Below are 16,976 nucleotides of genomic sequence, written 5' to 3'. Positions count from 1 at the left end.
CCTAGTCGCTATCTAGGTCGTAACCAGACCCAGGCCTGAGAGTAGACCAAGGCAAGGCCAACTATTTCTGTCATCTGTAGGTAGATACTTGGATAGCCAAGGACAAAGGAGGAACCCCTCGCAGGGGTGCAGGGAGTCCAAACAAAACACGCGAGCGAGCGAGCGAGCCAGAGCCGTGCACAAGTGCACCTCTGCCCGGGCATTTCTCCTGCTTGCCACGCGTGTTAAACCCTAACCGACATACCGTGAGTGGAAAATATGGGGTATTACGACGTAGTATTAGCATGTGGCGAAGAATGACATTGCAAAGGGATGGGCTTCTGATAGCTGGAGGTTGATTGATCTCAAACAGATCAATAGATAGATGGCTATTCCTTGGTACTCCAGTAAGGAGGGAAGTAGCGAGAGGTACCTAGAGGCTAGAGACGATGTGTTGGAATCTTAACCGAGCCCGGGTCATGGACGCTTCCAAGCCTCAGCACAACCACCAAAGTGGAAGTTGAAGTTAAGTGAGGGAGTGGTTAATGGTATCCGTGGTTGACAGATGATGACCCGTATACGGATAGTACAATAATGGGCCGACGATAGATAACTGAGATGCATCCATCCATAGTCGCGACAATCTCAATCTGACGGTATAGTCGAGTCAGCAGGCTGTAGAGTGAGAGGAGAGGCGACTGCACATCAGGATCGTATTATCGTATACTTTACCCCTTGCATCGGGGAACAAGGCTGTTACTAATAGAGAGGAGAACAGGTTTGGCTCTCTTACATGCATGGAGACTGCAGAATCGCCTGCTAACTACCAAAGAAGGCAATGGAACAGTAGTCCCGGGATAGAATAAATACTCCAATTTGATACTCCAGTCTTGAACAACTACCGGGCTCCATAAGAAAAGTAAATTAGATAGTAGTCATGCTATTCAGTCAGTACTGAATGATGCCATACAGCTTTAATGCTCTTAGCATATCAATATCAAATCGGAATAGCAAACAGTAAGAATATGCTCCGCTAAGAGCTCAAGCAAAAGAGATCAGATAACCGCCCTAAACCGTGCCGTCCGAACCGACTCATTGCTCGTAAACACATCAAAGTCAAAGAACGAAGACAAAATGCTCAATAACCCCTTCCCTATGACAGGACAATGAGTAGAAAAGAAAGAGAAAAAAAGGCTGAACAAACTGTTTTGGAACTCGTCGTATCGTCGTAGTAAACTTCACCAAATTATACCGCCGTCATTCTCTTAAGAGAAAGCAGTGTATCATCAGGATAGATAATTCATAGTGTATGCAGGGTCTATTTCCCAAACTGCCGCCCTTATAAAGACAATGGAATGGGGAATCACGGGTGCGGATGACAAAGGAAAGGAATCAAAACAAAACGAAAACGGGGGGGGAGGGCGATTAGAATGTAAGAAGGGGGAATGGAAAAAAAAACAACCTGGGACCATGCAAATTAAGCGGTTGAAACCAATCAATCAATCAATCGATCATGTCATATCTGCGGCTGAGCAGAAGCCGCCGTTGCCCATGTCGTGACGGGGTAGTTCGCGTGGGTGGCAGGCACCGGAGCATTCATGTAGTATTGGTGACGCTCGCTTCCAGGATAATACTGGGCCGCCGAAATGGGGTGCGATTCTCGACGGGGAATGCTGGCGTCAAAGCTCATCCCACGGTGTTCCAAGGGTGAGTGAGTCGACCCATCTAGCTGACCTGCTAGGCTAAAGCTTGAGCCCCGTGAATACGTGGCCGGTGTCGATGGGTCCATTGGAGAGGTTGCGTCGGTGGCAACACTCCGCGAGGAAATCGAAGAATTCCGATAGGCCGATTGACTCTGGTCCGACTGAGACCGTGCCCGTTCGTTGATGACTCCTGGGAGAGTCGGAATGCTGGCCGGGATAGAGGAAGGCAGTGCACCGGCGCCGTGACTGAGCGGATCGAAATTATTGCCATACGAGGCAGGGGCGCGGAACTGGGAATAGTCCTCTTGCTTTTGTGGTTGAGGGATATGCGACGGGGCTGTTGGTGTAGGGAGGTAAGCCTGCTGGGTGGGACCCGGACCAGTAAGAGGGAACCCGGGAACTGGAGTCGCCTGTGAAGGATGGGTTACCGATGCGTAGGGGTTCGCGTGCATATAGAAGTCCGTATGGGGAGTTGGCATTGGGTATGACGCTGGTGCCATAATCTGCGGACGATAAAAGAATGAATGATTTGGATCGCCCGGGTTTTCGATTCCCACGGGCTCAAGCTCATCGATTGGGGCTCGGAAGCTTTGTTTCTGGGTCAGCTCTGCTCGGGGTCGAATAAACTTGAGTGATTCGACCGCTGATGGTGGCGCCAGGTGAGATCGCATCACATCGTCCACGCTATAGTACGAAACAAGGTGGTGAGTAATGCCAGAGACGGTTACGCTCATCGTCTTCTTTACCAGACCCATATCCTTGAAGCCGTAGGAATCTACCAACGAACCGACCAGGGCTCTCTCGACGTCCGTTTGATGAGACCGCTCTCCAAAACCGCCGGCCGTTGGTGACGGAGAGTAGCTGCCGCCGTTTGTTTCCTGTCGCGGGTATGGCTCCCCAGGTCTCCCTGTCGGAATAGGGCGCCTGGTTGTCTTCTTCATCGCCCGCTTCTTCTCGCCTGGAGGGAACGGCTTCTCCAGCTCGCGGTAGACCAGGAAATTACCCAGGATACGACTGGGACTCCACGTTACACCGTCTGTCCATCGCTTGATTCCTGACGAATGCTCCTCGTAGATGAACACGCTCCCACTGCGCACCAGATGGCTGCGCTCTCGATCGTGCGGTCGACGCGGCACATGGTGCAGCACCCCGGCCAAGCATGCTTCGAAGAGAATCAGAGCATCCTGAGTCGTCGCGACGTACCCCGTGAAGGTCGGCTCCAACACGGTCGAAGTACCATTGACCATTGTTCCTGAGTATTGTATTTGTTCTCCGCTCGTATCTTGTGCCTAAACTCTGTAGAACGGGGAAACTAGTGGCAGAAGAATCTCCAGAGTGAGTTAAACCACGATCAAAGTTTCCAAGAGGTTTGTGGCTGTCACGGAAGAGCGAAAACGATAAGAGTATATATAAGCTTGAAGCTGATAAATAGAGTATGATTGAAAGGAGTGTCGCTGCCGCAGTAAAGGGCCCTGAGAGTAGGTTGGACGGTTCTCTTGGGAGCTCGAGCAGACTTCCTTCGACTGGTGACCGGGAGGTTTAGATAGAGAGAAAGAGAGGGCGCGCAGAGAAGACGCAAGGGCACAGAGTAAATAGTTCCGGGCTGGCAAGGTAGGTAGGCGGCGGCGGCGGGGACAGATCGGGCGAGGAACGGGGGAGGCAAAATAATAACCTCAGCGCTCACTCGTACAAGGGACAAGAAAGAGGGGTGGAATGGCCGCACAGGAGGGAGGGATTAGCCTCCGGGATCGAAGGTAGCAAGAATGACAGGTCCAGGAAGTTCACAGGTTCAGCAGGCGTACCATAGGAAGACAGGGTGGATAGCGCCAGTGTTTAAACAGCTTTCCCCCTCCAGACTACTGAGTTTCCGGCTACCAGAATCCAGAGTTGCGAGACCCAGATCGACAGCAAGCACGGACCCGGCCTGGTCGTCTTCCTTCAAATAAAACGCAGCGCAGCGAATGGTCGCAATGGAGCGATGAATCTGGCCCCAATTCCAGCTGGGGGATCTGGGTCGGATGGCTTGATGGAGCTTCTCTGGCTCGCTGGGTTCCACGGTCTCTGATCGGGATCGAAGACACCCTGCCCAGAGCTTGGGAGAGATGAACCAAAGTTGCCAAATGAACCTGCCGGCAATTCCCTGCCTGAAGCTGCTGTCAGGAAGAAGTTAAATCACTGCTGCAAAAAACCTTAACGCAAAACCGTTATGAAGAATAATGGCAGATAAGGGACTGGCCAGGAGAAAAGATGATCGCAGGACGATGGTCAGTCTGTCGCCGTCGTAACCGTCACCGTGACCTGATCGGTGCGCTGACACTGTCGAGGAAGGAATGAGGGAGGGAGTCAGTGAATCAGTGAGCAGCACATTGTGGCAGACCAGAATATTATTACTATTATTATTAAGGGAGAGCAAGAGAAGGGCGAGCAGCAATACTTTTAAGGCCCTGATACTATGATCCAAGTGATTATTACAAAATCTCGAGATTGGCCCGCCCAGCTTGCAGGCTCCAGAGGAAAGGAAATCCTTTTTTTTCCCTTTTTCTTTTTTCCTTTTTTTTATTTCCTCTTTTATTAATTTTTCCCTTTTTTCAATAATAATATTTTTGGGCCTACGAAGTGCAACCAAGAAGGTGATCAGAGCGAGGATAGTAATATGAAACAAAAACGAAAATAATAATTTAATAATAATTTTGAGAAATGATAATAGTGATGCTGATGAGTGGCAGACTTGCGAGGGCAAGCTAAGCCGGAAACGCGGTAGTGCGGGTTCAGAAACAGCCTGCAGCAGTGCAGACCAAGCTCTTGCGCAGTGTCTCTCCTCTCTCTCCCTCTCTGTCGTCGAATGTTGAGACTGAGACCGAGACTGTTGATGAGGACGAGGACGAGAGGCGGGGCGACCCAGAGTTGGCTGGCGAGTTGAGAGCGCAGGTGGAGGCTGGATGCAACTAGTGATCCCAAGGAGCAGGAGCACCGACGGTGGATCGCCTCTAGGAAATGCCCGCGGATCCAGCTGGCGATGTGCAGGCAACTCCACGGCCTCTGGACGGTGGATTCATATGACAATTGAGTCTGACACTGACAGTCGAGCGGAGCTGGACTGGGAGAAACTAGACAATCAATCACTGGTAATGAAGTTGACTGTTGACTGTTGACAGCGGCAGGGCTATAAACCCAATCTCAAATGAGAATGGGCAAAATCAGCCGAAACCACCGGGCTGGGAGGATTAATGAAGAATTATGGCCGGATCGTTGGCAAGGCACAGGAGCTTGACTGTGCTGGCCGTCGGCGGGGAAGGAGAAGCAGGAACCCCGTTTTTCTGCTGGGTTCTCAGTGCTCACCACCACCATCCCCTCCATCAGAGATGACGTTCTCTACTCCGACTCTTCTGCCTCGTATTGTTCCGTGATCTGCCACCGATTAATACTGGCTTGGTCGGGATCTGCTCAGTACCAGCCCCGGCGACTAAGACCATCGCCAGATAGATTGCATTACTCCAGAGACGCGGCCCTGGAAGAGATGATGTCGATTATTGGAGGCTCGAGCAATAACCTACCTTAGTCGTCGCGGTCATCGCCCCAGTCCTACCATGGATAGTCGCCAACCAGCCCAGGGACGCGACCAGGTGGAGTGATGGTCAACTGCCCGCGCCGACTGTGGTTGGGAAGGAGGGGTCGAGCGGATCACGCCCAAGGACGACTGGATGGCTTGGAAGAGGATCCCTTCCTTACAGACGAGCATCACTGCTGAGCCAGCTGCTGCGGCGCTGCTTGCAAGCGTCGAGCGCTTGACTGCCTAGCTGCCAGTGGCTGGAGGCCGAGGAGCTCACTTGCCCCCTACGGTCGTCAGACTCGCCAGTCGCCGGACTTCAGAGCCAAGCTTCTCATATCTCCCTTTCCAAAATCTTTCATCAATCGCCCATCATCATCACTATCGCGTCGGAGATTCATTGCTCCTGGTAAGTTTCACGTTCCAGCCGCGGAATTGTTTTCCCTCGCCTTTCTCTCAATGTTCCCTGTCACTTCTATTACTCTCGCAAATGTGGTTCTGAAAACATGGAGGCGGCGATATGGAGCCTCTCCAGGCTGGCAGATTTGAGGGGTTGAGTCCAGGTGGATCATTGCCTGGCAACTGCCAATGAAGCCAATGTCCCTGGCGGAGTAAAGGATGAGATGATGTGCACTGGTCATCGAGTCTTCTGGGCCGCGCTAGTCCTCCTTAGTGCGCTTAGGGGCGGAGGAGCCTGGGTAGACTAGCAGACTGTGCGCGTTAGTCTTGCGACAATGACCCTATCCCCGGTCGTCTGAATATTGCCTCATTCAAATCTCCTGCTGCACTGCCTCCACTCGCCAACGTTATCGCATGGAGGAAGGATCCGGCTCCTGCACCAAGACGAGACACCGCTGAAATTGCTAAGTTCCTGGCAATGATGCGCAGCACCCCAGGTATACACACGCGCACACACATTACAGGATGCATCCAGTACACACATGATATCACGGCCTCGTAAATCTCTCATTCCTGGTGTCTTGTGATAGGAACTCGCCGGATAGTCAAGGCGTCCAGATCTCGGCAAAAGAATTGGGCTGCAGGTTTTGGACGTCACTTGGGATCTGGAGAAACTAGGAATCGTTTCGCAATTCGCATCCTTAACACCTTCCACACCAAATAAGAATTCAAAACGGCTTGCCCGACAAAGCTCGTCCGAGATCATTTCGTAACGTCCCAAATTGGTAAAGGCGATCCGAGCTTTGTGGAAGCCAGTGGAATTCCCAGATACCTGACCTGCTCTCAACCTGGTTCTGCCCATGATGAATACAAAGAAGGAGCAACGAACGACTTTTTTTGTGTATCAGCAGATCTCATGATTGTGGCTTGTCGCGTTGTCTTCGAGGGCCTCCAGAATACTGGCCAGAGGGTGATGAGTCGATGACTGGTGATGACACGGCAACTGTGACGAGTACGGGGTCTGGCAGTGCCTCGCGACCAGCTGCCCAACCAACCCAGAGAATATTAGCAAGGGGACTGTGCGCATCTCCAAGACTAGTAGCCTCAGTACTAGGAGCCTGCAAATTTGGATCGAAGCCGATCCTCTTCGTGTCCACTACGACTGCCTTCCCATTCTTTTCTCGGGAAGCCCGGCATCTATGATCTGCGCCGCTTATCCCAAGTCCAAGCAGATCAAGACGGATCTTTATTGGAAGAAATCGGAACTGTTGGGACCGTCATTGATTCGTCTACTTAGTAATTAATCCTGTCGGGCACATTCGGGAGGCCTCCAAATTTGGATGGTGGGTAGCAGAGGCGAAACTGGGAGGTCCCTGCCTTGGTCTGATGCCGATCGCCTGCTCTAAGCGAGCCCTCAGGCTCTCCCAAGGAGACTCGGACAGGGTGAGAAATTGACCTGTCCAGCTCTCACGAGAGACATCTCCCCACAAAGAAGATATCAAGTGGCTTTTAAGTTCTACTGGAGAGGTTCCACACGAACAATGGGCGTCCGAGAGGCCAGGGGTTTGGGGATTAGAGTTGCTTGGACAGCGAATCCTCGGGACATCATCAGGATTCAGGGCCCATTTCTTGAGCTTATATTGGACGTTCACAAAACTTTCGCGGGAGATCCCCCGTAGATCCAGCGAGAGATCAAGGCCCTGGGAAATGACGGCGGCAGACCTCAAAGGGGGTTATCTCGACTTGATGATTGAGTGAAGTGTTTCCGGGCGAAAACCCTTACTCACAAACCCGGGAATACTTCTGGGCATTGAGGATAGTAGATAGAGAAGACTAGTAGTGACAGCGGACATTTGATGAGTCCCGACGACGCGGACGAACTCTAGACGATCACAGTTGGCGCATGCTTGTCGAAACTCAATCCTGTCATATAGAAGTTAAGAACGCCTTTGTCTGGGGAAATGGGTCAAGTGGGCGCTTAATTGGGTCGCATTCATATAGCCTGCTTTTCAATTCTTACCCATGAACGATCCGAATCCTTGAACTGGACAAGCAGACGCCTACCAAGAAGGAAACGCAAAGACGGGGTAAATTGCATGGTGCTGCGATGAGAACTCATCGGTTGGGAATGTGACTGCTGGGACATGGGTCCGGTCCCCTCGGGTTCTGGTTGTACTAAGTGTAGATGGCATGCAGTTGTGTGAGTAAAATTGCGATACATCTTATGTTGTCAAACGCATGCGCTGTCCAATCTCGCATGCCTTGTGAGCGAGGTGAGAAGAAGCATGAACCACTGGGGAGGTAATATTCCACTCTGCCTCGTGGACCCCTGGGCAACTCGTGAGTCCGTGACTCATGACGCCGTGGATTGTGCTGCTTCCGAGATTGAGAGGTAAATTCATGGCTGGTAATTGCTCACTACTGAGGCAGCTATCCCCACTTGCAATGAAGTAGTACTAGTCTGCATCTGGTTGTGTAGTCTACGGGCGAGGCGCAATCGAAGGAGAATATTGGATTTGGTCAGTTGGAGCCGTGATGCGCTCTATGATTGGGCCCGCTCGGGAGAAGCGCGTCTGCTTTGTTACCAAGGAAGGAGCAGGTGGGCAAATGGTCGCATTCCATCACTTCGTCAAGGAGCGCTTGTTATTGGTCTCCATGCTGAGGGCTTCGTGTCCTGTCGGTGGATTGGCTAATGAGGATGGACAAGTGATGATTTGCCCTGCCCGAATACGCTGGCGACGCCACAGATACTGAACCGTCTACCTGGGCCAGAGGCGAGAACCAAGGAGCTGCATTCCGCCGTTTTCCTTGTTTGACAGCCTTTTTAAATTTATTTTCTTCAAGCTCCTTCCTGACTGGACAATTCCAGGTTGTGACGGATGATTGGCTTGCTTTTTGGGAAGCGTTGGCGGACGTGGCGCAGGATGTGATTGAGGAGGTTTTCCCGCAACAGACCAAACACACTGACTGGGCTCGGTCGCTGTCAAGCCAGGTCTTACCTTCTCTTCGAGGGGCGACTCCGACGAAAGAAAATGAGAAGAGACGATAATGTGGCGTTGGCGATGGCGCTGTTTCTGACGCCGTCTGTCCCGAGAGCAGAAACTTGAAAGCGCGACGAGGCTGACAGATCTCGGATTGGATCGAGCTGAACTGCTCGAACAAGTGACGGTGTCACGCCAACTGATGAGACCAAAAAGGCCAGAACAAATCGATGGAGACGCTGGAGATCGCACACGGCCACGGGACGGGTTGAGCTGGAGGGCACGAACTCGCTTGCAGGCTTGGTCTTGGATCGGTGGTCATAATTTCGAGACACGGCAACGGTTGCCAGGAAAAGAACTCACCATTCACCACCCATTCCCAATGAGCTGAGGAGGGGGATGATGAAACCCATCCCAGGCTTGATCACTTCATGCAGGGCACAGGTCGTTTGCGTCCCCCAATGCAGGTGGCTGATTTGAGTAGGAGGCACCCAGAAGCATTGTGATGCAGTTTCAAAGATGAAGTCCCTCAAAAAGATAAAACGGACCCTGGCCTCCAGGGTATTAATTCCTGCCCGATTGGACGGCTGCAATTAATTTCGCATCGGCAGGTTCCCATTGGAGTGCTGGGGCATTATTGACAGCTGAGGATAAACAGCGAAACAGAAGGCCGGGGACGCTGGAAACGCGGCGGCTTGGCAAAAGCGGCAGCTCTTGTGCAGCAACAGCGAGGGCCGCTGCTTCATGCTCCTGATAGGTTTCCGACTCCGCGAGCCTGCATGAGCTCCTCTTCCTGCGCTTCTCCACACGCTCGTGTCTTAGTTTTGTCGCTCTTCAGATTCATGATCTGGCCTCTGGAGTCCGGACCCAGATCACCAGAGCAGTCACAATCACCACTCACCAGTCACCACTCACTCATCTCCACTGCCACGCCCACTAACCAGTACACACTCGGTTTGATCTGCATCCTCCGAACGAGAAGGTGGTCCCCATCAATGATCTGTCTCGGAAGTTATCCACCCCCCAGCGAATCATTTGGGTTGAGATAGTCTGACAGTACTCATTGCGGATTTCGCAGCCATCTCTCCTTCTGGTGACCGGCCAGACGCTGCCGCCCCCAATAGTCTCCTGCCTTTTGCTGACGATTATGCTAAGCATTCATGCGGGGACACAAAAAGTGCCCATCTCGTCGTGGAGGTGTGGTGCAGCAGCGCTTCCTCCCAAGCCCAATTAGTTCCTGTCGCGACTAGTGCTGAGCACAGATCACCACAGCTTTCAACAAGAGGCCGGGCACATGTTAGACTGTCAAAATGTTAGGACTGAGGGTCAGTCGTGCGACTCAATTCACAGAGGTCTCTGCTACTGTTCCTCGAATGATCGGATGATCCCCATGCTAAACAATCGCTCTGCCTGTCTCAACAGCCTTCTGGCTTCTCGGATGAACTCCTCCAGCAAGGCAACCGACCCGAGCTCACCCCACATTGAACTGTCAGTCACTCAGTCAGCATCCGTAGACGATCGTTCCCACCTCTCAGCCACCTGCCTGGAGGCCCTGCACCCGCTGTGATACCGTTGGGATTCAACCGCTTCCATGTGAATAGTAACAATCCTGCCTGCAGGAGTCGTACCGTCCGGAATCACTTCCTTGAGCAGCAATTTCCGGGATATCAGAACGAGATAGAGCTCCTCTCCGGCTGAACCTGGGAAAGCATGATGAACTACCCCCGTCGATCCATATTACAAGATCTCTAACAAAAGTCAATTAGATTAATTCCAAACCAAGCCGGCTGTGAATCGCAATCATCAGCACATCCAGGCATGCGGTTACCCGATTATTTATTGACCGCTAAACCGGGAGGCTGCTTGGCTGTAATAAAACACCAATATCAGCTAAGACCCGGATGGCTTACTTGAATCTTACCAAATCTATAAACTAGTCAATATTGCAGTTGCTGATCACAGCGCTCGCCAAGTTGGAAGGTGTATCCCAATTATCAATCCAATAGTCATCTCCTGGATCAATTCTCCCAGAACAGGTTACCCAGCCTGCAGACCTGACTCTCAGAGCAATGGGGGCAGCCTGTCGACAGTGACAGACGATTCTCTAATCAATGAACATATACCGGTAGGCAGGAAGTTTGCGTCCATGTGATAAAGGGGTTCTCCATCTCGACACACCACTCCGTCGTCATCCGTGCAACTCCAGATAACAGACAACTCCTTGCATGAGTGTCCCTTTGCCGTGGATCTATACGGAGTCACTACCTTATTCACTTCGCGACCCAAAAGTGGAATGAAACCCGAGCTGCTGCCCTGGCACCTCTACCTATCCCGGTCACACCCTCCAAGAACAGCACTAGGTAATCGCTCAATCGAATCAAGCGGTCAAGTTCCAGTTCTCAGCAGCCACAAACTGGTGTTTTTTCTTTTTTTTTTTTTTCCCAAAGAGAAGCCTGGAAGCAAGTATCCGTTTGCCGACGAAGCATCTCCACCCAACAACAAAGAAAAAGCAATGCAAATGCCAAATCAACAGTCAACACCCGACAACTGAAACAAGCCTCCTTCGCGCGGCATGCAGGTCTCGCAACGTACAGCTTCCGCCTCCCTACGCAGTACGCACTTTTGTTTACCTCCATGACGTAGCGTGTAGCACGCAGTTACGTCCTAGTGTCCAATGACCATCTTGGTGACGAATTTCCGCCGCCGCGGAGGTGCACAGGACTGTGTAACTGGTTTTCCCGGTTTTTTTGCTGTTGGATCAGTGGGGAGGGTCGGAGACCGTTTGGTGATGTTACTGATGGTCACTGTTGAGGTATGTGAGCGGTAGTTTGCATGTAGTTGTCCGGGGAGGATGGATGGGTGAGGGGCTACTAAGTACCAGCTACGAAGTTAGGGGTTGTAATTGTATTTGTTTATTGTGACTGGCGGAAGTTGGTAATAGTAGGTAATGTACATGAGAAGCCGAAAGTCAGTAGAAATAGGTATGTCCAGATAGTATACAACGAGAAGGAAATAGGAAATGCTGTCTATATAACTCCAAACTGCCGCTATTGCGCCTTGTCGCTGAATCCAATATCAAGGATGATGGTGAATGGTTAATGCGTTTCATATCGTACACTCTACGGCTCTGCTTCGCAATTGAAGGTGCAGAACTCTTTTTTTAGGTCGAGATATCGTTTGGTGTCTTCTCCAGGTCCGACGTCTCCGTGAGGACCTTCCTGGTTAAGTTCCCGTTTTTCCGGAGGTGAAGGAGAAGGAGCAGAACGCCGGCTGGAGTCACGCCCTCGATGCGCCGGGCCATGCCGATGTTAGCGGGCCGAACTCGCTCCAGAGCCTGTCGTTCTTCCGCGCTGATCCCATGGACGACGCTGTAGTCTAGGTCGGGTGGTAGGAGGACGTTTTCGTCCTGCCGCGATCTGAGCGCCGCTCGCTGTTGTCTCATCACGTAGGGAGCATATCGGCCCTCGACAGCGACTCTGGAGCGGATTTCAGGGGCGAATGACGAGGCAGTGTATGCGATGCCTGGTGGAGCCTCTATATGCGGGATCAATTCATCAAGGTCGGTTTGGTCGCTGCAGAGGAGGTCCAGACCAGACCGGATGGTACCGTCAAGTCGAACTTTCAGACCTTTCCTGCTCCAAGCCGTTGCTGACAGTTTGGTGTTGGAGAGAAGAGTATGTAATTCGTTGATCTGAGCTTCCGTGTCGCTGAAATGACTCCACCTCTTTTCCTTCACGATGCCCGCCTGGTGTGCCAGGCGCGTAAGACGTAGGTCTGCGTTGTCAGCTCGCGCTGACATACGGAACTCGCTACGTGCAGTGAACATGCGGTACGGCTCTGATACACCCTTGGTGATGAGGTCGTCGATCATAATTCCGATATAGCCGTCGGAGCGCGTGAGCGTAAGAGGCTTCCGTCCCTGGGCAGACAAACCAGCGTTGGCACCCGCAATTATCCCCTGTCCGGCGGCTTCTTCGTAGCCTGTCGTTCCGTTGATCTGTCCAGCGAGATAGAGTCCGCTGATCAATTTTGTCTCAAGCGTTGGCCACAAATTGCGAGGGTCGATATAATCATATTCCACACCGTAGCCTGGCTGGAGCATATGGACGTTTTCCAACCCACGAATCGTCCTCAACAACTCAAACTGAGCCTCCTCGGGAATAGTCATAGAAATTCCATTGGGATAGATGACCTCGTTCGGCGCGAAGCCTTCCGGCTCCAACCAAATCAGATGCTGCGGCTTTTCCTTAAAACGGATGACCTTGGACTCCAGAGAGGGGCAATATCTCGGGCCTTTTACGGTCTCGCGGATATGCACTGATTTATCCAGATTGGCGCGGACGACATCATGCGAGTCGTTGTTGGTATGTGTCAACCAGCAGGTAAGTTGGGCTTCTTCGTCTACCTGGACCCGATCATTTAGATATGAAAATGGCAGCGGTGGTGAATCTCCTTTCTGCACCTCCAGCGCTGAGAAGTCTATCGTCTTCTTGTCCAACCGAGGGGGGGTTCCTGTCTTCAACCGACCTAGCTGGAACCCAGCTTCCCGAAGCGATTTGCTGAGGCCGAAGGTCGCGGCTTCGCCGATCCGGCCAGATGGGAAGACTTTGAGCCCGATATGAATTTCGCCTCCTAGAAAAGTCCCCGTTGTAATCACCACTCGATTGGTCGGTATCACCTCGCCTGATTCCAATCGAACCCCAACAATCTTGCCGGCTGGCGCAGCAGGGCCAGCCGCAATGTCATCTTTCGAAACCACAATGTCCGCCACCTTGCCCTCCAAGATACTCAGCCCTTCGGTCGAGAGGAGTTCTTCACGCATGTAGTTCTTGTATAGATCCCGGTCAATCTGCGCCCGAGGGCCCCATACGGCTTGACCCTTGGATCGGTTGAGGACTTTGAACATAATTCCAGCCTTGTCAACAATCCGACCCGCGACTCCATCCATAGCATCCACCTCCCGAATCATTGTGCCCTTGCCGATTCCTCCAAAACTTGGATTACACGAGCATACTCCGATGTTGGAAAGCGAGGGTGTGATTAGCGCCGTACGAGCGCCTGAGCGAGCCGCCGCAGCACACGCTTCTGACCCGGCGTGGCCGCCTCCGATAACGACCACATCGTAAGGTCTACCGATACAAAAAGTAGTCAGCAAGTTGTCGATTGATTCTGAAAGATATCTCATACCGCGTAGAATCAGCAACCGAAGCCAAACCGCGAAATCCACCTATGGTCCGAGACCGAGGTCTAATTCCCCATCGAAAAATTGCGCCTGAGCGTTCCCGGAAAGCCATTATGACACAAAAGTTCGATGGCAGGCAATTCCAGTTCTGCTTGAGGAGCTACAATCTCCCAAGTTTAGTTATCTCTAAAATTCAGCTGACATATCGCATCACGTGTGTTAATGCCGAGGCGGTGAGAAACCTAAAATGGCATACACGCCTTTTGATCTCCACTCTTCTACAGGTGATCGAGCCTTAATCAATCCTCAGGTACGGACTACCCGAATTGTAACCCTTGTAATTAAGGGCCACAAGAGGAACCTTCAAGTAGGTGTCGAATATACGTAGTCCGTCGAGCTGAGGGAAACACTCGCTGGATTTTGAATGTCAATCTTGTATCCTCCAGCTTGTACTTCAGCGGGCCTCGCCCAACAGATTTTCGTCAATCGCTGCGCCATCACCGACCAATTGCGGGGCAGCATTTTCTCACCCCGCGGTCCATCAGCGGTTTTAAAAGCTGATGCCATCCTGCGATTTCCTCCCTACAACCAAGAAACTCTTTTCCACTAAACCCACCCTCGAATACTTCAATCATTACTCAAAATGAAGGCCTACTGGTACGATAACAAGCCGGTACGTTCTAAACCCATAAACACCGCAGCACCTATTCCAGACCACTCGGAGACTAACAAAATCTACGATGTACTGTACAGGGCGACCAGCGCGAACCCCATGACTCGGGTCGTCCGGTCTCAGAAGATTATCTTGCCTCCCTCGGCGTCATTTACCACCATCTCCCGGATATCGCGGACGTCAATGCGCTTGCTAAGGAACGTGGCTACAAGAACCGCGACGAGGTCGTCGTTGCGCCCGCCACAATGGGTGAGGCCTACGAATCCAAGGTGAAGATGTTCTTCGCTGAGCATCTCCACGAGGATGAGGAGATCCGGTATATCCGTGATGGAGAAGGGTATTTTGACGTCCGTGGGAAGGAGGACGAGTGGGTACGGATTAGGCTGGTGAAGGATGACCTGATTATCCTCCCCGCGGGCATCTACCACCGGTTCACGACGGATGATAAGAATGTATACTTCCCTCCTTCACCTCGTCTGTCTTATTCTGTGTTTGTGCTTTGGGCAATACTGACGCAGATATGTCACAGTATATCAAGGCGATGCGCCTCTTCCAGGAGGAGCCTAAGTGGACTCCTCTGAACCGTGGGCCAGAACTCGATGGCAATCAGCATCGTAAGGCGTATATTGAGAGCTACAGCATCCCTACTGTTGCTGCCAACTAGGAAGCAGTTTAAATCTGGGTTGTTTAATGGCGCCTGAACCACGCAGTCGGTTGAGCAACTGTAAATCATGAGTTAATGAATATGGATCTATATTTCTTATTATTATTTCACGTAATCAAAAATAGTTATTCCGTGATGTATGGCATACATAGCATTCGTAACCTCAATTGGGACCTGACATATCGGGCATGGACCCAGGTATGTGGTAGTCATCGCCCAAGCTCTGCTCTCGGGTTAAACTCGGACTGCGAGCACCACCAGTTTCGACTTGGTAACTACTCGTTCGGGAGATAACATCGAAAGGAATTGGTGGCCGTGGGCCTAACCCTCGAAACCGAATTGCTTCCGCTTCATGATCACCATCGTCACTCCGATGCGGTCCGCCCAGGTCGACCGACATTGCCGATCGAGAGGCTGTATTAGAGCCAGTCTCCGAATCATCGCCCGTTCGCACGCCTGTCCTACCCATGCGCGGCCAGAGATCTGGGAGTCCCACAACTTGCACTCGGGGTTCGACGACCCTCTCTTCGAACCAGGCGTGGACCCGTGCTTCTACCAACTGCGCGACCTTAGGTACGTCCTGGAGTCTACTACGGGAGCCAATCAGGGACCGCACGGACAGGTCCAGTCGATAGTCGGGTAAGAAAGAGAACGCAACATTGCTCTTGGGTGAAGATTTCGGTGGAACATCACCGCCTTGTGCATCAGTCGATTGTTCTCCGGGGGAATTATCCACTTGTTGTGCCTCCGCTGTTGGGGGTGATGGCATAGGAGAAGGTGTATGAAGTGGCGGGGTGGATGCAGGCACAAGTGAGATGCAGAGTGTACCCGAGAATCGAACAACAGATACCGACAGGGCAACAGGTAGGATTGCGGAGCACGGTTTAGGGTAGTTGAGAACCAATGATGTTTCGACGGCGATAGAGAGGTTATCGTCACTCATATCTACGTCCATCAAGGCCTGGAGCCTGCCACCGTCTGACATTGGGTCGTCGACAGCAATGATTCGGCAATTGCTGAATATAGGAAACTCCTCTCCAAGTGAAATATCCGTGACTGCGATCTTATCAATGAAAGACGGCTTCTTCTCCGGGTTATTCAAAGCCGCATTCAACGAATGGAGGATGGAGGATGTCCGAGAGTCTTTCAAGAGATACGCCGTCTGCCTATACTGCGCTATTGTCTGTGCAATCAGAACGTTGAACCAGTCCAAAGACTCTGGTTGATGGGAGGAATGATGTATTCGGTGCCTGCCATGTTTCGACGATGGGTTGGGCGGGATCGCACTATAGTATGTTTTCCGCAGGATCGATCGCGTATTGGTCGCAGATGACGGGACTGGACGAAGAACGTTGGATGTAGAGGGTTTCTCCCTTAGCGATCTAGGAGGCGCATCTTGGGAGAATATTGAATTAGAGCGTCGATGGGTCGAAGCCCGAAGGCCACGGGATGGCGGCGGCGGTGCCTCGCCGAAAATAAAAAACTTGATGAAAGCACCGATCAGCAGCACCACGGAGAGCTGACCCAGAAGAAATCCTTGCGTAAAGGACAAGCTGCGAATCTAGATTAGCAAGCTATTGGAACAGCGAGAAGAGGCGGACGAACGAGGACTGGGCCGGTACAGTTGTGACTTCACCTAGAGTTCGTCAATGAGGGGACCCATAAGCAGAGTCCAACGAAGGGGACAGGGCATACCTTGCTGAAAAGCCATTGTCAGCCGCTGTAGAATGTCACCGTATGCCCATGACTCGTCCTCGTACTCAGTAGTTGAATGAAACCAGGCCGCGAGAGGGGACCTTAAAAAAGAGGTAGGTAGGAGTTTGGCAGGAGTGACGCCAAGTCGGAGGT

The 16,976-nt window shown here is 51.9% G+C and overlaps 4 protein-coding genes across 4 annotated transcripts; 1 reads left to right on the top strand and 3 right to left on the bottom strand.

Annotated features, from left to right (window-relative positions):
* Window positions 1-1,034: 1,034 nt before the first annotated feature.
* ASPSYDRAFT_62711 (camp independent regulatory protein) lies at window positions 1,035-2,929 on the bottom strand (the record flags this gene model as incomplete). Its single annotated transcript, XM_040850158.1, has 2 exons — window positions 1,035-1,132; window positions 1,594-2,929. The coding sequence occupies 2 exons, from the start codon at window positions 2,927-2,929 to the stop codon at window positions 1,035-1,037; spliced, it is 1,434 nt and encodes a 477-aa protein (XP_040696466.1).
* An 8,840-nt stretch (window positions 2,930-11,769) lies between these two features.
* On the bottom strand, window positions 11,770-13,903 carry ASPSYDRAFT_164168 (tRNA modification protein MTO1; the record flags this gene model as incomplete). Its single annotated transcript, XM_040843233.1, has 2 exons — window positions 11,770-13,738; window positions 13,797-13,903. 2 exons carry the CDS (start codon window positions 13,901-13,903, stop codon window positions 11,770-11,772), a joined length of 2,076 nt encoding a protein of 691 aa, XP_040696465.1.
* Window positions 13,904-14,096: 193 nt separating this feature from the next.
* Window positions 14,097-15,216, top strand: ASPSYDRAFT_51795 (acireductone dioxygenase (Ni2+-requiring)). The gene is made up of 3 exons (XM_040848360.1): window positions 14,097-14,464; window positions 14,545-14,916; window positions 14,994-15,216. The coding sequence occupies exons 1-3, from the start codon at window positions 14,435-14,437 to the stop codon at window positions 15,126-15,128; spliced, it is 537 nt and encodes a 178-aa protein (XP_040696464.1). The 5' UTR covers window positions 14,097-14,434; the 3' UTR covers window positions 15,129-15,216.
* A 75-nt stretch (window positions 15,217-15,291) lies between these two features.
* Window positions 15,292-16,839, bottom strand: mmm1 (ERMES complex subunit MMM1; the record flags this gene model as incomplete). Its single annotated transcript, XM_040853119.1, has 3 exons — window positions 15,292-16,681; window positions 16,734-16,764; window positions 16,824-16,839. 3 exons carry the CDS (start codon window positions 16,837-16,839, stop codon window positions 15,292-15,294), a joined length of 1,437 nt encoding a protein of 478 aa, XP_040696463.1.
* Between the last annotated feature and the right edge of the window lie 137 nt (window positions 16,840-16,976).

Source organism: Aspergillus sydowii (assembly GCF_001890705.1).
Source record: "Aspergillus sydowii CBS 593.65 unplaced genomic scaffold ASPSYscaffold_19, whole genome shotgun sequence".
Taxonomy (NCBI): Eukaryota; Fungi; Ascomycota; class Eurotiomycetes; order Eurotiales; family Aspergillaceae; genus Aspergillus; species Aspergillus sydowii.
The sequence above is the reverse complement of the archived record's forward strand: the minus strand, read 5'-3'. Positions and strand labels throughout refer to the sequence as shown.

Coding starts and splice junctions, on each gene's coding strand:
- ASPSYDRAFT_51795 (XM_040848360.1), top strand. CDS start 14,435: ATGAAGGCCTACTGGTACGATAACAAGCCG. Junction 14,465..14,544: donor ACTGGTACGATAACAAGCCG/GTACGTTCTAAA, acceptor TGTACTGTACAG/GGCGACCAGCGCGAACCCCA. Junction 14,917..14,993: donor TCACGACGGATGATAAGAAT/GTATACTTCCCT, acceptor GATATGTCACAG/TATATCAAGGCGATGCGCCT.